Source organism: Centruroides sculpturatus, unplaced genomic scaffold (assembly GCF_000671375.1).
Source record: "Centruroides sculpturatus isolate CEXI.00-Female unplaced genomic scaffold, Cexi_2.0 scaffold170, whole genome shotgun sequence".
In the NCBI taxonomy this organism is placed as follows: Eukaryota; Metazoa; Arthropoda; class Arachnida; order Scorpiones; family Buthidae; genus Centruroides; species Centruroides sculpturatus.
In genome coordinates this window covers 517,727-542,085 of record NW_019384413.1, presented here as the reverse complement: position 1 = coordinate 542,085, position 24,359 = coordinate 517,727, and the positions used below count along the sequence as shown (strand labels likewise).

The 24,359-nt window shown below is 32.7% G+C and overlaps 1 protein-coding gene across 1 annotated transcript in view; it reads left to right on the top strand.

Moving 5' to 3' along the window:
• The window catches only part of LOC111619072 (succinyl-CoA:3-ketoacid coenzyme A transferase 1, mitochondrial-like), a 160,486-nt gene that overhangs the window by 5,207 nt on the left and 130,920 nt on the right, over positions 1-24,359 (top strand). The window contains exons 3-6 of the mRNA XM_023360719.1: positions 2,382-2,490; positions 10,735-10,868; positions 14,919-15,011; positions 21,580-21,729. Coding sequence (XP_023216487.1) covers positions 2,382-2,490; positions 10,735-10,868; positions 14,919-15,011; positions 21,580-21,729 — 486 coding nt within the window. The remainder of the gene's footprint in view (positions 1-2,381; positions 2,491-10,734; positions 10,869-14,918; positions 15,012-21,579; positions 21,730-24,359) is intronic.

Genomic DNA, 24,359 nt, shown 5'->3' with positions numbered 1-24,359 from the left:
AATGTTTATTTTTTATCTTTGATGAAAAAATAATTAATGTCCATAAAAGATAAGGAAAAAACACTTAATTCTGGAAACGACATTTAATTTTATTTAGTGACGTTTTCGTTCTTTCGTAACACCATCATCAGCTGTGAAAATTATTGCGTAAGGAACGAGACTCTAGCCTACTAAGACTCGGTGGGCAGCTTCCGGGAAACCAGTGTTTGGGTTCCAGGGGAAGTATGATTGCAAAGCTGAAATGTAAAGAAATTATTGCGTATTAGAAGGAATAAGTGTTCCTTTTAACTTGCTTGATATTTTTTATAATGATAGTGTTCCTTAGAATTATCAAGTGTGATCTATTCATTTTAATTTGTTCAAATAGGTATTAGTCTGCAGGAAGGAAAATTCACTGTGTACAGCGTTATTAATAGTTTTTTATAATTCCGTACACAGTGAATTTTCCTTTCTGCTATTTAACATTTGGCTTGAGGATCAAGCTGTATTATAGGTATTAGTTCTAATGCACTTGGTAATTTTCACAGATGATGATCATCTTATAAAGGAAGGAAAATGTCACTTAATAAAATTTAATTTGGTTTCAAGAATTAAGTACTGTATTTTTTCTTATTTTTTTTTGGGTATGGTGCCAAGTTCAGGTATTATTTTTACTGTCCATAAATTATGATATTTTAAACAAAGTTGTTTTTTATTTAGTTTTTGTAACAATTCTGTTAAACTGATATCTTACACTAACATTAACTAACAATAACAATAATTTTTGAATTAAATTTAAAAATTTCATTTAATTTTTATTTTATTATTAAATTTTGCAAAGACAGTACTCTTGCGCATTGTCTTTGCTAAATTACATTTGAATATTCGTTGTTTATGGAACAACACTTAGCCTTAACAGGGAAGTGACTACTGAGAAATCCCTCTGAAATATTGAGAAATTCACCCCTGTATTCACTGGCCAGATCCGTTATTGCAGATGTTTATGAACTGTTCCAATTATATAAATTAAGTGTAAAAATAAATAAATATGCAATTTATTGTATTTATTTGGTTCCTTCAAATGAAATGTAGACTGTAGCGGCAACACTGATGATGTTATCGGAGTGTATGGTGCTGTGTACAGTTGGAGGGATGTACCTCTGCTGGAGGGTACTATTTTTAGATTATTTGGGGCCTGCGGGGAGTGTACTATATCCGTAAATCCTTACATGTACAATAAATAAATCACATGCAGTTTTAAGTGGCTTTGTCTGCCTATTCTGTACCCAGTTTCCTTCAAAAGTATCACATGTATACTATGCAAATTGTCATATATCTTCTTGGAAATATATATATTATATAACTATAAGGCATATTCAGAAAATAAAGATGCAAGGCCAATAGAAATCCAAAAACAAATTATTTTTTCACAGTTTATTGCACTTATGTGTCTGTTAGGTTTGTGTCACATGACAGAAGTCACCTAACTTTAATTGCATCATTGTTATGCTTGCAGTGTATATTTAAAATGATTGTGACAATTTGTAATCCAACCAAGTGTGAGGTTTGTTCAGGGATTTGATTCCTTTGTACAAAAGGAGAAATTACTGCTGAAATTCATTAGAAACTTGTTTCTGTTTATGGCAAAGATGTTATGAACAGGCAAAACATGACAAAATATTGTCCAACTGCACAATAACACCTGTCTGCACACTGCTTGCATCATAAAAGTTGTTGCAGACATTCATATGGGAGTTTTGGAACATCCATTGTACCACCCAGATCTTGCACCAAGCGATTATCACTTGTTTCTGAAGTCGAAGGAACATTACTGTGGAAAGAAGTTTATTGATGACAACAAGGGTCAAGACTTAATCTTAGTTCACACTGAGTGCGATTCGCTAGCGAAAGCGAAAAACAGAGCAAATAACCCGTCAAACAAGTCATGTTTGACCGGTTATTCGCTCTGTTTTTTGCTTTTGCTAGCGAATTGCACTCAGTGTGAACTAAGCTTTAGTGATGACATGATTATGAGAGCAGATGGGAGATTCCTACAACGTCAGCATCAAGAAACTCATTTCCTGGCTCACCAAATGCTAAGGTCCATGGTGATTATATTGAAAAGTAAATAAACATGCATTTTAAAATTATCATTAGTCAATATAAAAATAAAATGCTTTAGAAAGATTTTCTGAACTTTGTATCTTTACTTTACAAATATATCTTGTAACTCAAAAATAGTTTAATGTTTCTAGACTAGTTATAATCTCAAATGTTAAAAATATTAAATATAGTTCCTAATGTTTTGACTTCAAAATTTGATTCACTGTAACAAAAATAATGGTTTTAATTAAGATTATCTATTAATCTAATGAAAATATTAATTCCTTTTTTTATTTCAGATATCTGTTAGTTATTTTTCAACTAGTAATGCAAGACATGTCGAGTTTTATGATTCTGCTAAAGATGCAATCAGTGATATTCCTAACGGAGCAAAATTACTTGTTGGAGGTAGGATGAAAATAATATTTTATTAATCAAAAGAATTAAATNAATAATTAATTTAATGAGATGGTTGAAATTGCATGTATTATTAACTAGCCTCAAAATTCGCGGGTGAGATTTTGTTAACGCCAACCTCATGTCATTCTCAACATTTAATTTATTCCTCTCAAAACTCTCAACACATGTTTCAACCAACTGTGACAGAATAGCCTACCCAGATTACACTTATTTTAGTTTTTTAAAAATATATGAAATTATTCAAACTTTAAGACATCATTAAAAATAAATATTGCATTATAGTGAAAATTTTGTTTTAGTTTACTGCATAAGTTGGTGACCCCACAGAAAACCCGTCGTGACCCCCTTCTGGGTCGCGACCCATAGGTTGGGAACCCATGGTCTACAGTCTACTGTAGGATGCCATTGTTTAGTTGTTTGGAATGTTGTAATAAGTTTCCTTATGATTTCCTTTTGGTATCCCTGTTGTTCTGCAATCCTTAGAATATAGTTTAGCTCTGCCATCATGTCTTTTATACTAGTACAATGTGTATAAGCCCTTTTTATCCAGGACCTAAAGGCCGCCAATTTGATGTGATGCAGATCGATCGAATTATGCGGAATTAAAGTGGGTTGAAAGCATGATTTTCTGTATATGCTGGTCCTGATTTCTCCCTGTTTGCAAGTGATGGAAATGTCCAAAAAATTTACAATACTATCACTCTCCTGGTCCACTTGTAGTAACAAACCGTAAGGGTTATCATTGATCATATCTAAAAATTGATGTAGGTTAGGTTTTCGTTGCCACATGATGAATATATCGTCGACGTATCTGGCGTACAAAATGGTAAGGTGTTGGAATTCGGGTAGAATTTTGTTTTCGAGTTGCCATAAGACCAACTCGAAAACATAGAATTAATGACTTTATTTATTTTTATTTTTGTTAAGGGACATTTTTTCGACTTAATTTATATTTTTCATTTATTTTATCAGCACAGCTACTTTTCTGTTATTTATGTTTTAATTTCGTATTTATGTTCTTTTTTGTGTTCGATTTATTCTATGTTTTGGTAACTGAAGAAGATTGTTAAGAAACGATCAAAAACGTTTTTACTTCATTAGTTTTTATTAGCTGGATTATTAAAGGTGTGTTTTATTCATAGTATATTTATCCAGTTAGTTCGCTGCATAACATCGGGATGTATATAAAACGTATGACTCATCAACCAATTAACCGGTATGAATAACAGTGAGATTAAATCCTGAATGAACCATTACTGAGGATAGTTTGTTAATGTTCATATTGACAACCAAGGATCAAAAGTTAACCAATAAGCATTTACATACTAAATTAAAATGAATGATAATTGGTATTTGAAATCCATACCATTCGATTTATATTCAAATGTCAATGGCCAGCCTGTTTTGAATTAAGAAGAGGCCTGAAGAAGTGCCCAGAAGGGGTAATGAAAATGTGAAACCGTGGAGTTTAGCGGAAATTTTGTAAATGAAAGGAAACTTCCCTTTTTTTTTTGTTGATCAAAAATTTGTAAACATCCCCCATAGAAAAAACTCCTCATGGAGTATTGGAGCAGAGGTCTCCTTTAACTATCAACAGTTAGGTGGGAAAGTTGGCACTTAGTTGTCATGAAATGCAAGTCATCGTCAACAAACGGACGGCTTTCCCACACTAACGCTATAAAAGCTCGCACTACCGGAAACATAGGGCGGATCAACCCAAAGAAGTTATTTCTGTACTTGTGTCATTGATCTCCATGTTTAGGAATGGAATACCGTCGGAGAAGACATTCGATCGCCATACCTCAGCCATCCCCTCCAATCTTACACATAGAGGTATTTGTTAGAAACTTTGTGAACTCTTTCCCCGAATAGCATTTTATCGCATTTAACCGCATTTAATCGAGTAGCGTTTAGTCAGATAGACTTGTAACTGAATTTTGTATGTTAACTTTAGTTAATCAATAAATGTTCTGTTTGTTAACCTGTCGACCTGTCGATCCTTTTCTCATGAAGACACTTGTCCACGTGCTTGTGACCTTCTCACTCACTTTTTGCCCTCGTAAGCCATCCACCGACGCAGAGATCAGATTTTAACAACCTGTGCAGTGTAAGTGGTCATTAGGGATCATCCCTCTGGTCGTCTGCTTATCTCACAAAAATGTTCGTCACTTAAATGTTATTTACATTGGTTAATTGGTTGGTGAGTCGTATGTTTTTATTTAGAATTGTAATCTGAGGATTAGTGGTGCACTCAGAGGGAATCCAAATGATCCTGTATCCTCCAAAGAAAAAGGAAACTAGAAAATTTTCCAAAAATCTTTTCCTAATTAAAATTCATTTTTTATTTATAACATGTTGTGTCTTCTATTTCTATACTACAAATGAATTAGCAGTCACATAAAATGGGAAATTTATTAAATTTGTGTTAAAAATTTCTTATTTGTTACTTGGCTCCCCCAAGATTAAATCCTGAATGCACCACTGCTGAGGATAGTTTGTTAACAGGGCTGTGCTGTGCTATGATGCAGAGAGGCGGCGTTTCAAAGACTTGCATCATAGTGAGAAAAACTACCACACGGCCCTGTTTGTTACTGTTCATATTGACAACCAAGGATCAAAAGTTAGAGTTAAAGTTAACCAATAAGCATTTACATACTAAATTAAAATGAATGGTAATTGGTTAACTTAAGTCTGTTAAATAGCACTAAAGATATTGACAAAAATTAGTTTATTGAAAAAAAAATTTTTTTGATGTACTATTTATGGAAAAAATCCCTTCAATTGATCTGATCCTCTATGATGCTTTTCACATGCAGTGCGATACTGTCTTTCAAGGCTGGCAAATTTGCAATATCTTCTCAATAAACCACACTTAAAGTGTCTCACAACCAAAATCATATGGATTAAGATGCAGAGAATGAGATGACCAGGTGGTAGAAAATCCACAACTACTCACTTTGTTAACAGTGAAATGTTTCAGAAACTGCTATATGCAGTATCTGATACATAGGAGTCCATCTTGCACAAAAGTAGTTGACTCAATACATTATCACTGTTGCAGTTGGGATGTGACTAAAGCATTGAGTTTCTCTCAGTATCTCTAGACTATCACAGAGCATGTTGCAGGCTCATTAGGACTAGCTTCTTTAAAGGAGAATGGCGCAAGAACAAATGTGGCTGTGAATTCACATTTAGGCAGTGAATCGTTATGGGTGTTCATTATTCCATGAGGTGGAAATGTGCCTTGTCATACCACAGAACTTTCTATGACAATGATACATTTATTTCTATTCTAATAAAAAAAAAAGGTCAATGCAAAGGTCAGTTGGATTTCCATGTCATGTCAGCAGTAAGCAATTGCTGGTTGTGGCTAACCTTACATAGATAACAATTAGTGATGGGATGATACTAAAATTTGTAATGATTCTTATACCAATGCTGATTTCAATTCCAATCCTTTCCAAAATTATAGTCTTAAAGCTAGCAACATAATAATGCTAGCCAAATAATGTTGCCAGGTTATTTTCATTCAAACATGTCAAATGGCTTTCATAAATGTGCCAAATGATGTAAATTTATTCTGTTGCTATTTTTTACTCTGAAATAATTATAATTTTCATACCTTTCCCAAAGAATGAAGCCATTATCATCCAAAGTTGGAACTGATGCTTTAAGTTGAATTATTACATTAGAAATCAATGACACTTAATAGTATATTGAACAGATTTATTGTAAAACCTTAACTTTATTTAAAACTTAACAGTAATTGCATCATTAATTTCTTGTTTGGTCTAATCATTCAAAATATACATATAGATTCAGGCCTATTCACAAATAATGTGACACACTATTCAGATACAATCATTCAAAGAGTAAAGCCACTCACTGTTTTATAAGTTTTTTATTGAGGGGCCCGGCCCAAAATTCATCTTTGACAAACTGGCAGCAATAAAAAAACATCTATACTAGAAGTTTTTACTGCCAAATGTCACATTATTTGTGAATAAGCCTCAATCTTAACAACAAGTATACATGGATTTTGATATTCATTGAAGGATATACATATAGACATTAACAAGGTTGAGGCCGAAGTTTTAAATGTGAAAACGTGTACGTCGGATGTTTGGCGCTGCTTTTCTGTAAGCCTAGAAGTTTCACAATGGAGTTTGGAATGTCGAGCATGATTCCACTGACTATCCAAACGCCATTGTCAAACTTATAGGCTTACAGGAAAGCGCCGCCGAATGTCCCACATACACATTTTTGCGTTTAAAACTTCAGCCTCAACCAGGCTATTAAATAAGCTAAGCATAGTAAATTCATTTTCAATAGTAAAATTTTGACAGAAGTTTGTGCAGACTAGTCTGCTTTTAATTGTCATTATTGCCGATAGTAATTAATGGAGAATTTAATTTATGCTAAATGTAATCCCAAATAGGGATTGACAATGTGAAATAACTTTATTTTAGCAAACAAAATTAAATGTTTGAATATAATAATACTACAAACATCGCTAAACCCGATATATAATAAAGCTACACACCAACTGAATGCCGAAAATCTATTGGGCTAGTATAAGGCTAATTATTAAATGAATTACGTAACCAATTTGGCTTTAGAGGTAAGTGTTAGGCGCCATCTCTTATTAACATTAATAATTATAAATAAATAAATTAATTAATAATACTTGCATAAATGAGAACTCCATATGAAATCAGAAAAATAAATGTACTAGACAATATTAAGAGTCCAGTTCTTTAATATGATTTAAAGATTTTTCAGGATGATTGGTTCCATCTCCAGAATCCGAACAGAACAGAACATTAGAATCAACAATACATTCTATGTGTAAATATCAAATGTTGAGACTATCATAACAGCACTACTACTACTTTATTTAAATAATTATTGCACACATTGTGATGCTCTTAATCATCTGTGTCATACTTAAATATTCAAAAATCTTTTTAAAATGAGTTCCAACATATAAATATCTGTTGAAAAGGTGGAATTTCAAATTAAAAAAAAGAGCTAATAGAATGTGATGATGATTCCAATGTTCCATTCTGTTCAGATTCTGAGAATGGGACAAGTCGTCCTGAAAAACATTTAAATCACATTAAAAAACTCCATTATATTGTGTAGTATACTTCTTTCTCTGATAATAACACTTGATTGTTAATCATAATTTAAACAATTTTAATTATTACCTGAAATTAAAAGTTTAATTTTGTTATTAAATATCAAAGAAACATTTTAAGAATTGGAAATTATGATAAATTTCTCTCAATTCCAATACCAATTCTGATTACTGAAAAATTCTCAATTCTTTTATTTAATTGCCCCATTACTGATAACAATGTACAGTACCTTCCTCTAGTATCTGTATCTTCCATACTATTCCATGGGATAAACCTAACTGCTGTGGCACTGTACTGTACATGCAGTACTGAAGCCTACAGTATTATTCACACATACACAATATATACAGTATAATGAAGAAAGTGACTGTTTAATAAAAGTCATTCTAATGCTGACAATTAGTCATTTTTCTGTATTATATTGAATTAAAAACTATTTTAAAATAATAGTATACAAATAATTTTATTTTGTTTAAAAATACAAGTTTAATAAAACTGTAACTAGATGATGTATATTATTTAAAACTAGGACATTGCACGACTTAGTATTGAGGCAGAGTTGGAAAGAAAGAAACGATTCCTGTAATTTTTAGGCACAGAAGAGGCATTCCTTATACCTGATGGACGCAGACAGGTGTACTTTGCACTTGCTGCCACAAAAGAGGCTATCCTTGAATCTGCCAGCCATAGGAGACACAATTCTTGAACTGGCCTGGTATAGAGAGATGATCCTTGCACTTGCTGACATGGAAGGCAATCCAAGAACAAAGTAATTGCCATTGATTGCTTTGTTTTTTCTTTTGTTCATATTTTTCATTAAGCACACACAGTGCTGTTTTTATTTATGACTCCTAGGCCTAAATTTCATTAGGCATGCTCAGTTACATCAGCGAGCAGGACATTGTCACTTTAATACCTCTGTATATCGAAAACGAAGTGATGGACTCCTACCTTTTATATTAAATGGATCCTCATTACATTTTTGGATTCCTTATCACAATTAAAGGAAAACAGCAAAGTTTTATCAAAATCAGTCCATTAAATTTTCAGAATGAACTCAATTCTATAAGACCATAGAAGATGTACTAGCAACCATGGAATATCGCACAATGTCACTTTGTTGTGCACACTCATGCTATCATCTTATATCTCAAAAATGAAGACATGGATCTCCATTTTTTATTACATTTTTGGATTCCTCATTGCAATGAATGGAAAATGGTAAAGTTTAATTAAAATCGATCAAACAGATTTTGAGAACAAACAATTCTGTAAGCCATATAAAAGAGGCTTCACTAATGCTCTGTCTCATTTAATAATAATTAAAATTTTTGAATAGTAATCTCATTCAAAATTCACAAGAAAACTTTTGTTTGCAACAAAATTAATTTAATTACAAACATTTTTAGTCTTATTTTAAAGGCCATCTAGTACTCTCATTTTTGCATTCAATAGACTTTAAATGTTTCAAATAATAATAGTATTGTGAGCCACCAGGGAGGGAAGAAGTTCCTCTCCTTGCCTGCCACAGGTCGGTGCCCTACTTTCTTGTCAAGGATGGCGTTACGTTCAGTTACGCATTACGAGAGTGGAGGAGAGTCGGAGGGATCGACGATAAGACGTTGACTAAGTCGAGTAACGACACCATTTAAAACCAAACAACAGTTTATTAAACTAACTAACTAAAGCAAATTTACACAAAACTCCTTCAACTTCGCGGATGAGAGAGAGAGAGAAGATTTCATACCTCTGTGATAATATCGGACAGCTCTCCCTTACGGATAATTGGACGGATAATTCTGCCTTAATGGGTCTGAAAAGCGGTGCAAGGTCTTCCAATTAAGGTCATAAGTAGACAAAGGGGAAGATATTGTTCGTCTTCGTCGTAGTTCGTTCGATTAGCGACTCCCCTGATTGAAGAAGGAGGAGGACTTTTATACGTTTTGTGGTGGGAAAATTCGTCAGGTGACCATTTGTTTTAGCAGGTGTGAGGTTAAAGGTGGCGATAGAATGACAACAATATGACGAATTTTGCCCGTAATTGTAAACGTATAGTTTGATCGTGAGAATGTTTATAATTAAATAGAAAGATTTATACTTTTTTCATGTACCTCAAATTTTGTTTCTGCAGGTGCAACTTCCTCTAGTTAAAGGAATTTATCAAAAATTTAAAGGATTAATTTCTTTTATGAAATTACAGGTAACCCTCGTATAACACGGCACTTCTATAGCACGGATTCGCTCTAACACAGTTCGAGAATTGGTACCATCCCCCGTATAACACGGTACTTTTATAGCACGGATTNAGATATTTCATTGTATGTAAATTTGTCGTAGGTTTAATTATTTCCTCCCGATTGCAATGGACTCGAATGTCGTGTTGTGTTGTGTAAGCCGATAGCATGGTGTTGTCAAGTTTCTTATTAATCGTATATTTATGCTCTTTGATACGTTGCTGCAAGTTGCACATTGTTGCGCCTACGTAGACAAGATCCGAATTAAAATGCTGATCATGTAATGGTATAGAATAGATTCCTGATGCCGATTTCCAGTCATAATGCTTCTTATCGTTTCTTAATAGCTTGAAAACTGTAGGATTGCATCGATATATCACACGGAAATCATTAGCCTTGGCCGTTTCTTTATGTATTTGTCTCAAAAACGGGACAATTTAAAATCATCCTTTGTCTACAGCAATGGTTCCCAACTTTTTTCAGGTGGCGACCCCCTTTTTATAAAAGCCAAGTGACCCGCGACCTATCTTAATTATGAAAATATACTAGCATGTTTTTTAATTTTTGGAACCTAACCCTCCTTTTCGTATTAGTTGTTTGTTTCGTATAACACGGATTCGCATAACACGGCAATTTTTTGGAATGTAACTACCGTGTTATACGGGGGTTACCTGTATATGAACTACGAATTTCACAGTATTTTCACCTAAAGATGGCCTTTAAATAAGATCAAAAATGTTTGCAAATTAAAATAGTTTAATGGAATTATAAGGTGTAATTTAATGATGATTAATTTAATCAATTTCAGAACTCTGAAGTTAATTACTATAGATTACAAATTATATTATTATTTGCAGGCTTTGGATTATGTGGAATACCAGAAAATCTGATTAATGCATTAGTTGAATCAAATATAAAAGATTTAACTGCTGTTAGTAATAATGCAGGTGTCGATAATTTTGGTTTGGGATTACTTTTGCAGACAAAACAGGTATTTCTGTTTATTTATTTCATTCAAAGTATATTATTATTATTGTAATTTAATTTAAAAGAGTATTTCTGAACAATTACCATAGTACTTTTCCTTCAAAGAACAATTACCATTAAAATCTGACATATCCATACATGATATATGATTTGAACTTGTAGTCTAGGAAAGCAAACACAATAATGTCACAGATTCTATCAGATCAACAGAATTTGTTAAACTGTAATACAGTCGACCCCCTATAACACTGTTGATAATTCTATTTTATATGAATTCCATGTTGTATGAGTCACTTAAATCTTACAAATACGTGAGCCGTTCACATTCCAGCACACGTATTTGTAAAATCTAAGTGACTCGTACAACATGGAATTCATATAAAACGGAATTATCAACAGTGTTATAGGGGGGTCGACTGTAATATGATATATTAAATTTTATCTAATATATAGTAGGTTTTTGATTTAACAGATTCTGATTTAATGGACATAAATTTTTTCATAAGGAAAAAATTTAGAACCTTTCTTTTTATTCACAAGTAGAGCATACCAAAAGATTGTGTCTACGGTGTAATTTGAAGGGGAAATTTTTCCCTTCTTCATTTCATATACCCACCTCTACAGAAATGTAATTATCTCAACCAGAGATAGCTTCTCTTGCTCTCTTATCAAACTTTTGGGTGTTAAATTTTACAATTTCGTAAAACTACAAATTTAATTTTACAAAATTGAGTTCTTGAAAATGCCACTCTCATCAGAAAAGTCTAACAAATAGAACACATTAGAACCTTTGAAGCTCTTGAAATTTTCAAATATGAAATGATAGGAGTGTGTGTTAACTTCAAAGAAGAAAAGAACATATATGTTTGGCAATCCTTTTATGATTGCCTACACTCAGCTCTGACATAACATGTTACCACTAATTGACATCTGTTACTTATCAATGTTATTGAAGTGTACACTATTTCTCTTGTACTTTAAAGGATAATTTTTAAATTTAAGTGCATTGTAATAATGTTTATAAATCTAAATATATAAAATTGCTTGTCCTGACTGACTGAATGATTCACTGACTGATTCATCATCGCCCAGAGCAAACCACTTAACCTAAAGAGGTGAAATTTGGTACACAGTTAGGGTACGTCATGGAAACGCACACTAAGAAGGGATTTTTCGAAATTCCCCCGCGGGGGGAGAGAGAGAGGATTAAGGCTTAATCAGAAGAATGGCTTCTACTGTACTATTTTAGATGCGATTTTTTGTTTTTATCTGCGTTTTAGTAGAGTACGCCATGGGAATTCACATTAAGAAGGGATTTTTTGAAATTCCCACGCAGGGGGAGAGGTAGAGCATTAAGGCTTAACCGGAAAAATGGCTTCTACTGTACTATTTTAGATACGATTTTTTGTTTTTAACTACGTTTAGTCTTTATTGAGTACTTAGATGTATTAAATTGATAACATTTCAGACACTGTTATAAATATTTTTATCTATTTCGATTTTTAAAATGTTCCATCCATTTTAAATTCAAATTTGTTATTGCATATTGGTTCGATTATAGAATGATTGTAAACGTTCCAGAAAATTGATCAAATTGAAGATAGTTTGTTTGATTCTTGGCAATTTTCTTCAGCGGTAGGTGTTATATGACAATTACTATGGTTATTGAAATATTGAATGTAAATGGGGTTTGCTTGCAAAACCTCCGCGGACGAAGTTGCGGGTAACAGCTAGTTTTATATATATTTGTTTCAAATGTTTTCTGTTCTTTTTGTAATATGTCATTGTTCTTTATTACATTCCAATTTTGGAATATCAAAAGGATCTGAAGATGATCTTAGTCTGAAATTCAAGTATATTAAAGTTCTTACTGGTGATTTAAGGTTTTTATGGTGTGTAATTATCATTACATCAATCCAGTTGTAGAAGTTGAATTCTGATTATACACAACTAAAAAGTTGATTTGTAAGTAAGATCCAGATTTGTACATGCACATTTCTCCTGCACATGCATATTTTTTACCTTAAATGTTATGATGTTAAAACTTTGATATAAACAATGATTTGGTCTAAGTGGATTAAATTAAGGTTGTCTGATAATGCATATAAAATATGTGTTTATGCTCAGAGACAAAAATAAAATATGTATGCACTTTAACCTATAAATTTTATTGTATATTACTGACACTTTTAACGTGCATAATGCATATTTCAGGCATTTTAACATGAGCATTTTTATGTGCATATACAGTTGACCCCCCCTATAACACGGGTTCATATACAGTAGAGCGTCGTTTATCTGAATCAATTGGGGACTGGGGTTGTTCGGAAAATCGATATTTCGGATAACTGATTATGTACGAAAAAATATATTAACCTATCCCATGTTGAAATTTTTCTCCATTGCGTGTCGCTTTGCATTGAATTTTCGTCGATGTTAAGCCTAACGAAGACTATTGTATCGTTAAAAATTATTTTTTTATTTTGTACAAAAAAAATAAATATATTGAAAAATATAAAAACAATAAAAAATTATACTTCAGAAGTTAATTTAGTATCAAAAATGTAAAATATTTGAGTAGCCCAAGACATAGCCAAAGATTGCAACGCCACAGCACTGGTGAAAATTTAAATTTGCCGACTGGAATTCTTTCGGATAATTAACTTTCGGATAAACGACGCTCTACTGTAGCTCTACTATAGTTTGGATTCCTATATCATGGCGAAAAAATTGCAACAGTATTTGAACAAACGCGCTAAAAAAACTTGTATAATTCGGTAAAACATCATCGCCAACTCATGTCACGACAGGATTGGTCGAATCTAGACCAATAGCGGATATTGTACAAACTGTTGAGTTTAAACGAGCAGCGGATCTACTAAAAACCATTTATTATTTAATGTCCATAAAAATTATATTTATATTAATGATGTCTCCAAAGTTCAGTGAATTTTTTGCAAAAAAAATAATTTATCAGGAAGCATGCGCGCACCATTCGATGACAAGCTCCACGACGAAAACAAGCTTAAGCAATGGCATCGTTGAACAGTGCACACTCAGTAAGTAATCCTACAGTTTTTCGTTTATAGCATAGTTTATATGGATTATTCCCAAAAAATTATACGTATTTTGGAAATGTTGAGTCGAGTCTAGAATCAGTTAATTTTATGGAAGAAAACCTTTCAAACAGCCGTAGTCTGTAAACTGCATACGTGCCAGGCTGTGATTAGCTCGTGTATTCAAGGACTTGTAAAACATCAATTTCATAAAGAACGTAACGTATCTACCATGTTATAGGGGGGGTTGACTGTATTGTGATTTTAAATGCTTATAAATTTGGCCTTATATATAACTTAAAATTATAAGTGTTACTATGTAATCATCATTTGACAATCTCTAAATTGCATGAATTTTTTCTTACAAATACTGTACAAAGTGCATATAGTCAGCAACTGTTTTGTTTTACTTTTCAATAGTACTATTTTTTTTTACTTTGCTTACTTCTAGACAGCAATCTTTAGTGATGCTTAAGATAAACATATCTAGATGATTTTTCCCTAAACCAGAAACCCAGTGCAGAGTTGCTTAGTGGTGTCCTTTAGTATTTCATGTACAGGATGGCCATAATTAAAGTTTTTCTATTCAGAGCACACTGTAACAGTAACCAATAAGCATGTTGACACCAGAATTTGTATACAGACTATGCAAAATATGAAGAAAATAATTTTATTTTGAAAACTTCTGCCAGGGATGTTTTACAGGAAAATACACAAAACAAAACAGCAAAAACACCACAACAAAAATTCATCTATTCATTCTGCGAGGGACATACTTTCATATTCTTTCATATTTGTATGCCAACATTCCTTAATTCTACAGTGTTTACTGATGCAAGGAATGTTGCTCAATGTGTGTCCCATTGTTCAGTTATAAAATTTCAAGACTAAACAGTGCATTCTATTTCTGTGTGTTCTAGATTTCTCTAACTTATGTTTATTAATTATTTTATTTGAGAATATATTTGTATTGAAATTCTAATTTTATTTTACAATAGATTAAAAGAATGATTTCTTCTTATGTGGGGGAAAATGAAGAATTTGAAAAGCAATATTTATCTGGAGAATTGGAATTAGAATTTGTTCCTCAGGTAAGAAATATATAAGTACAATTTGGTATTAAATCATAAATTATTTTTACAAATTTTAAACTTAGTTGATCAATTATAAAAAAGAACATTAAAATGCATAAATTTATAAATTATCCATTTATAATACACTATCTGGCCAAAAGTATCCGGACACGCCTAAAGAAGTGGATCTGGCAGGTGATGCATAACTGAAACATATGAAAGTGTTGGTAGTGTTTTGTGAGGTCATATTTATGCATTTGTGAGACAATGAGTAAGTCAAAAGAGCTTAGTGACTTTGATCGTGGCATTATAGTGGGATGCCACCTTTGTGGGAAATCAGTTCGTGAAACTTCAGACATTATAAAGAAGTAAAAATCCACTGTGAGTGATGTAATTGTGAAGAGAAAACGTCAAGGCAGTGAAAGTGGAAAAAAACGATGTGGCAGGCCAAAGAAAATGAGTGAACGCAGCCGTAGAACCCTGAAAAGGATAGTGAAACAAAGTCACACGTTATCGTTGGTTGAAATCACTCAGGAGTTCCAAAGGTCATTAGGCATTAGTATTAGCACCAAGACTGTTCGTTGAGAGTTAAAAAACTTGGGATTCCATGGTCGTGCAGCCGCTCACAAGCCGAACATCACTCCCCAGAATGCGAAGCGTCGATTGCAATGGTGCAAAGCTCACCATCATTGGACTGTGGACGTATAGAAAAGTGTTCTTTGGAGTGATGAATCTCGCTTTACAATCTGGCAGTCCGATGAACGTGTCTGGGTTTGGCGGATGCTTGGTGAGCACTTTTTACGTGACTGTATTGTGCTGACTGTAAAGTTTGGTGGTGGCAGCATCATGGTGTGGAGGTGCTTTTCATGGTTTGGCCCAGGTCCCTTAGTTCCTGTGGTTGGAAACATGAATTCTAAGATGTATGTGGACATTCTGGACAATGCTGCTCTCCCAACTCTATGGAAATATTTCGGGGAAGGCCCATTTCTCTTCCAGCAGGATAACTGCTCTATTCACACATCGAGACTTGTGCAGGCATGGTTTGATGAAATGGGTGTTCAAAAACTGGACTGGCCTTCTCAGATCCCCGATCTAAATCCCATAGAACACTTTTGGGACGAATTAGGACACAGATTACGTAGTCAGCCACATCGACCATCCTCACTGCCAGCACTCACTACAGCCGTGATGGACGCTGGAAGTCAATTCCAATGGCCACCTATCAAAAACTAGTGGAAAGTCTCCCCAGACATGTACAGGCTGTCATCGATGCAAAAGGAGGACCAACATTATATTAATATATGCCTCAGGATTCTCTGAGTCCGTACTACTGGGTGTCCGGATACTTTTGGCCAGATAGTGTATATTTTTATGAGGCATTGAAGATAATAACTTTTTTAAAATCATCTTGAAATTGAAAATTTTTAAACAGTATTACTTACTGTAGATTCAGAATGTGATAACAAAATAGATAAACATAATTATTATTTATAACTTTTAAATATTTTTAATTCAACTTTTCCCTTCTAATTAAAACGTTATTCCTAATTATCTATTATCTTTTTTATTATCTATTAAGTACAAAAATATAAATACAGTGAAACCTGCTAATGTGACTACCAAAGAGACCAGCTCAAAGTGGTCATCTTATGCAGAAAGAGGGATGTACGTGTTCTTGAATGAAATAACTTAAGTAGAAATAAGCAAAAGATTTGATTATATGAAATTTATATAGAAACCCTATCCTAGACTGGATGTATATAATACGACAACACTTTCAAATGTAAAATCAAGTGAGAAAAATAAAAACATTTATTGAAGAACAAATGTTTTCAACCTTTACAAAGGCCATCTTCAGGTTCTACTGGTAGAATGCAAATGCAAATCAAACATAAAAGTAATTTATATAGCATTTGTTATTGCAAATGTTGCATGGGCAGGAACACAGTAATACATTACAAAGTAAAAAATAAAAATAAAAACGATTACAAATGAAAACAACACACATAAAAAGGTTAACTTCTTATAAATAACAAAATGTCAGAATAAGCTATACCCCAAAACAACTGGAGTACTAATATATAATGATAAGAGATGAACATAATATATATACTAAGTCAGAACTATTTACAAAACATTACTTATTTGCTAAATGTGCTCGAGTACTCCCTCCATACATGCAACATAGGAGCCGTGTCCCTGCTGTTGATAGCTGTTCCTCTAGTGATAATCCTGCATATCTCCAGAGTCTTCAAATATTTTAGATACTATGGTAATGTGTCTAAAATATGGTAATGTAAGAAGGTAACGTAGAAGGTAAGCTCTATCAAAGTGAATCTCTACATCCGCCCCACAGGATTTTGCTCATAGGCTACACTCTAGGGTCCTATATTTTGTTAACACATCTCTGGCTGGAGTCATTCATATGCAAAAAGCCTCTGTTTTGGCTCCTGCATCTCCTCGCATCTTTGTGTTTGCTAAAGTGCACAAGGAAGGCACACAGATGAGACTTGTAGTGGATATGACAGCCTCACCCGTCATCTACAAGAGGATTCTCAACCGTTTTATCTATGATCACCTCTTAACCTTTCCTTTTGTGGTTAATGGCCCTGACATGTTTCTCCAGAGACTGTGCACTCTTACTCTGGGATCATAGGAGTTCTTTACAGTGTTTGACTTCAAGTCTATGTATCCATCAATCAGGATTGGACTATGCTTTTGTGGTGAGCTATGAGATTTTCTTTTTGCAGATATTGAGCAGTCTCACAAGTACCACATGTCTATCTTGGAGTTATCACACTTAATCTGTCATTCTTCATTCTTTACTTTTGAAGATGCTGTTTATCTCCAATCTAGGGAGTACCGATGGGGAATTCTATCTCGGACACTTTGTGTGATCTGGTGGTTAGACAACTGAAACAGTGTGTGCTACCATCCTTTGAGAACATCTTGCTGTGTTCCCAGTATGACAATGACATTTTGATTATTTGGTCTAGTGGGGAACCACTCTTCCACAACTTCCTGGAGGCCATCAATAACAACCCATACAGTCTAACACTATGCCTGGAGCGAAGTGGTGACCAGCAAGTGCGTTTTTTGGATCTCACCATCACTTTGAATAACAACATTCTCACTACAGATATTTTTGTAAGGCTACATACAATCCATTCTTCATACCACCATGCTCGCACGATCCTTCAACATACAAGTCAGGGCCTTATACCCCATTTGCACTGAGCATTTCAATCTAGATTGTGATAAGATTGGTGACTGTGCCATGGTGCAACCTTGCTCTACCACATCAATCTCAACTGAAATGAGGTTCAATTGCGATCAACACAAGAGAGTTTTTGAAACTAGATCCAGTCATAAAGAGAGTTCCCACAATCCCATGTGTGCAAGAAGAAACAAGATGGTTGCGGAACATGTGTCAGACTATCAACAGAGAAATAAAAAAGATATTTGGAGAGACGATGAGATCAGGCTATTATTGGATATATGACAAGAAAAGGTATTTATTTCTAATCAAAACTTCCATTTTTTTTTTTTTTTTTTGTTGGTGTTTGTGACTTATTGAGTAGTTATGTCAGTTTTATCATTGCATGCAATAGCTGAGTTCTTCTCAAGAGGACTGCCTGTGTGAACGACTTGACATTCGACTGGTGACAGTTACAATCGAGATCAAAGTGAGTCATGGATTATGTGCAAATGTAGTATTAGTTCACAGAGCATTCATATTGTTACCCACTGTTCTAACAATATTCTTAGACAAAGGGAGCTGCAGTGCATTTACCGAATTGCCAAAGAGCTTGGATATGGACACAAACTGATTAAGACTTTGATACATTGTTTTTGGGGGCACACAGTAACAACCTCCAAGAAGATCAAACCCTTTTGTATGGTCACCTATAACCAGCATTTAAGTGGAATCCTCAAGGAGATCGGACAGCATTCTGACATTTGAATTGCGTACAGAACTCCAACTGTGTTTTCATTACTTAGAAACGATAAGGATCTGCCTAATGAAAAGTATCTTCCAGGAGTGTAACCAATTTCATTGCACGACCATAGAGTATTACTACGAATACATTGGCACTACATTTAAATTCCCTATGACTAGGGTCAAGGAACACCATGACTCAATTACTAGGAAATTGGGAGGTACGGCCTTGGCCAATTATGCATCGGATGCAGATTTAGAGATTAACTTTGATAGAGCTCACCTTCTACATCAAAATACATTACCATCATGTCTAAAATACTTGGAAACTGGAGATATGCAAGGCTATCTCTAGGGGAACAGCTATCAACAGCAGGGACACGGCTCCTATGTTGCATGTATGGAGGGAGTACTCAAGCATATTTAGCAAATAAGTAATGTTTTGTAAACAGTTCTAACTTAGTATATATATTATGTTCATCTCTTATCATTATATATCAGCACTCCAGTTGTTTTGGGATATAGTTTATTCTGACATTTTGTTATTTATAAGCAGTTAGCCTTTTTATGTGTTGTTTTCATTTGTAATCGTTTTTATTTTTATTTTTTACTTTGTAATGTATTACTGCATTCCTGCCCATGTAACATTCATAATAATAAATGTTATATAAATTACTTTTATGTTTGATTTGCATTCTACCAGTAGAACGTGAAGATGCTGTTTATAAAGATTGAAGACATTTGTTCTTCAATAAATGTTTTTATTTTTCTCACTGGATTTTAGGTTTGGAAGTGTTGTTGTACTATATGAAATTTAATATGAAATACAAAAAGAAATAAAAACAATTGAATATACAGTATTCTAAACAAAAACTCAGAGAAGAAAGACAATGCAACAAATTCAATTTTTTCAAACACTCATCAATCCTGGATTGCTTTAGAATTTTGTTTTTTTAAAAGTTTCATCAGCTACAAACTTCTTTGCTTGATATATTGGCATAAGAACTTATTACATTAAGACAGCTAGTAGTTGCATAGCAAGAGATTATTTTTTTCCAGCACATCATAAACTTTCCTGTGGATAAAGGCAAGGGCTTTTCTTCTTTGTTATGATATTGACCTCCTTTATCTTCACTACTTTCATTCTTTCTCTTATTGAACTATTTTAGGACACTTCCAGAAACATCTTCCAAATCAACAAATGATCACATCACAATTGCAGTCAATAAATTTAGTGGTCAGAACATTACAATCACAGAGTAAAGATGATGAAGTAAAGATTTCCTGTCTTTTGACAGGAATTATGTTTACTTTTTGATCTGCATTGTGACTGGTTTTGATCACTTTTATAAAAATCTGTGCTGACTGTAACTTTGCTTCTCAGCCTCTTGTCACTATTGTAGATCCATTCAGGAGACTTTCTCTGCATACATTTGTGAGTATGCATATCTCTGCTGGATAGACTTTGTTGCACCCTGATGAAGTCCCTCAGCTTTTTTGCTAAGTTTGGACAGAGGAAAAGTTGTTGCTGGATGAGTTTATAATTGCAATTTAAAATTAGAGGATAACCTATATTATTGCAAAACCAGTACTTGCTTTCAAATTGACTTTTAAACACAAATAATCCAAAGGTTATTTTCAGAAAATTATGAATAAAGAAAATATTAAAATGATTAGCATAAACAGAATATAAATTTTTTGAACCACATTTTCATAACATTATAATTTAAAGCATTCTTTTTTTAATTTACTGTATTTCTTCAAATTAGTGTGTGGGTGCTTATTTGTTTACACAGGTCAAAATCCCCAGTGCTTATTCGAGGCAGCTATTTGAGGCCCAGCAATTAATTTTTACTGTTGATTCTTTTGGCTACTGCATTTTATTTTGTTTCAATACAGTTCAGTTAAACTCCTGTATCTTTATTATTATTGTAGTTAATATATAATAGTTAAGCAATTGACTCTCAAACTTGTCTTGTTGGATATTATAGTCTATGTGCACTTTCCTTCATACATTATGGTATTTGTATAATAAGGATGAACTATGTATTTAAAAGCATTTCTGCATAAATAAATGATGCTTTCAGCACCTAGGACTGTTTATTATTTGTTTTTTCTGAATATAGTGCAGTCATTATTTTATGAGAAGACAAATTACTCTTTTAGATTGTGTTTATATTATCCCTATTTCCAGTATTTTCCATTCTGTTTTTTTTTTGTAGTCTGTATATTTTTATCATCATTTGAATGAAATATATGATATATGTTTAAATTCTTTAGCTATAGTTTCTTTTTTTCCAAAATTTCTGAATTTTTATCTTTTATTTTATTGTATATATTTATTTCATTCATTATTATGAAGTAGTTTATTTTAATATTTCTAAATAGATAATGAAATGATACCAGTAATATCCAGCAATTTACTAAATAATAATAAAAATAAATGTTTTTAACGATTTTTAAGTTATCGTAATCAGGTTAAAATAGCAGTAAAAAACATTTTTATTATTATTTAGTAAATTTCTGGATATTACTGGTATCATTTCATTATTTTTACAGTAATTAAATCCAGTTTTTAAGTAGTGAATAGTTATTATCATTTGTAAATAGATTATATATTTTTATTATTCTTATATTTTTATTTAGGGGACATTAGCTGAAAGAATACGTGCCGGAGGAGCTGGTGTTCCTGCATTTTTTACACCTACAGGATATGGAACATTGATTCACGAAGGTGGTGCTCCTGTTAAATACAATCCTGATGGAAGTATTGCAATTGCTAGTACATCAAAAGAGGTATTAAAAATAAAATGTTAATTAAAAGTTTTATCAAGTAAATAAATTTCTTAAAATTAGTAAAAATAATGATTAAATGTAGAAAATCTTGAAAAAATTTTTAAATATAAATAATACAGTAAAACCTATCTTAAAATTTTACTATAAACTAAATTTTAAGCTATAAGTTTAATTTTATTATAAGCTGGAAACCTGTCAATATTGAAGCAGGAGAGATTTTGTTTACGAAAAATGTAACTTAACTGGAATTAAGCATAAAAGCAATATTTTACTTTCAGACACATATGTAAAATTCCTAAGTATAATGATTATCATCAGCATTGTCAAGCATTTTGAAATTAACCTTTTGAAATTGCAGCATCTCTTGGAAAATTGTTACAAAATTGCTAGCTGGGCTTTGTGTATTTGTGCTGTATTTGTGGAGTCATCTACAAATACTGCACAAACACACATTTGTAGAGTCATAAAATTTGGTAAATATATCTCTGAATTTGTTGATAAATAGAAAAGCTTACTAACTCATTGTTCACAGGAAAAAGGACATTACTATGGCCTATGATATTCTCAACTAGATTCACAATCAGGCCAAAACTTCTTTGGTGGGTCAGTCCTGCCCCAAACTAATTTCAGCTTCAAACTCGCACATGGTGAAACAGAAAATTCAGAAATTTTCTGTAATTTTTCCTAAATATCTCAGAAAAGCCTTTGCCAATTTTGATCAAATAAAAACTACTTGATACAACTATGTAATTTGATACTATATACATTATTTTTTTTTTTACAGATTTTTACATGCACATTTACTCTGTGAAACAAACCAAAACAAGAATTATTCAAATTTTTGTATCCCCTAACAGAGCTTGCTACAAACTGAAAAATATACTGTCCAAGAGTACAATGTTTGATCTATTTGTCTTCAAAGTTTCATTAATTTATTTTGATGGTGAGATATCAAAAAAATTAACAATAAAATATATGTTCAGTTTCCTGTAGGATATTTGATCTGAATGACACAGCAGATTTAAATGGTATGGAGTTCCAGTGGGAATGCCATTATATCATTTGGAAAACTGAATATATACTTTTTGTTAAATTTTTTTGGTATCTTACCATCAAGATAAATTAATGAAACTTTGAAGACATATAAATCAAACACTGTACTCTCGGACAGTATATTTTTCAGTTTGTAGCAAGCTCTGTTAAAGGATACAAAAATTCAAATAATTCTTGTTTTGGTTGTTTCACATAGTAAATGTGCATGTAAAAATCTGTAAAAAAAAATAATGTATATAGTATCAAATTACATAGTTGTATCAAGTAGTTTTTATTTGATCAAAATTGGCAAAAGCTTTTCTGAGATATTTAGGAAAAATTACAGAAAGTTTCTGAATTTTCTGTTTCACCATGTGCAAGTTTGAAGCTGAAGTTAGGTATGAGGTAGTTTGGGGCAGGACTGACCCACCATAGAAGTTTTGGCCTGATTGTGAATTTAGGTGAGAATACCATAGGCCATAGTAATGCTCTTTCAAATCTTTCTACACTTAGTAGTAATTTGTAGAAATGAAATACAAAAAAATAATGCTAAAATGCTTTTCCGTATGGTCTTCATTGGTCTGCTAACACTAATGACAAAAGTCTACTGCAGTAAAAAATTGTAACTATAAGTTAGAGGGCATCACACAATGCTATATATATAAATCTATTGAACTATATATCTAATATCTATTGAACTATATATCTAATATACAGTATATTGTGTTTGTCAACAATTATCATCTATTACTGGGTAAATAAATCTCACTTACACAACCAAAAATCCAGCTCGTGAACACACAGTATGATGGAGAAAAACAAACGTTTTCAATTGCCTTTAGCAATCATTATCGAGTTAAAAGACATATTCAGAAATGGATATCGGAATAGAACAGGTGATGAAATGTAATAATTTAAAATATAAAGAGAACATCTGATTGGCAGTCAATGGTCATGTTGTTGTATTGGGATGTAATTATCTTGATGTAAAAAATATTAATATCCTGATGGCACATCGACAACCTGGCCGATTCTGCGCTTTTTATTTCCATATTTGGTAATCATTTTTGATAGTTTTCCTCATTAATAACTGGATGTTTGGACAAAGTTTCTTCAACAAGTTCAAACATCGTGATGATTGTTGATTCATAAGGTTATTCGATTGGCTGTTTATTTTTCATATCCGTGTATGATGGAAATACAAGGTGGTGGGGCACTTCCCAAATTAATCGCTTATTGCTTTAATTAACCTCAAATTCTCACATCAGAAGTCATATCACAGAATAACTCTGTATTACTGGATTGTGATGAAAATTTTCATTATAGAACAAGATGCTATTTTTTAGTACTTGCATTGGCTTGTTTGCTATCATATGGGCTCATAAGGATAGTATATCTGAGATATGTTCAAATACCTGTAACAAGTTTCTCAGAACAATGAGAACTTCTGCAGTCGAATAGTTTTCAATCTTTGTATTTGAATATTTCCTTTTGTAGTTAGAATCACTTTGGATGATTTTGATTAATAAGATAAAAAGATGAAAAAATATTAAAGTCAGTTCAGAATGGAAACTTGCCAAAAAAACAAGAAATAAATG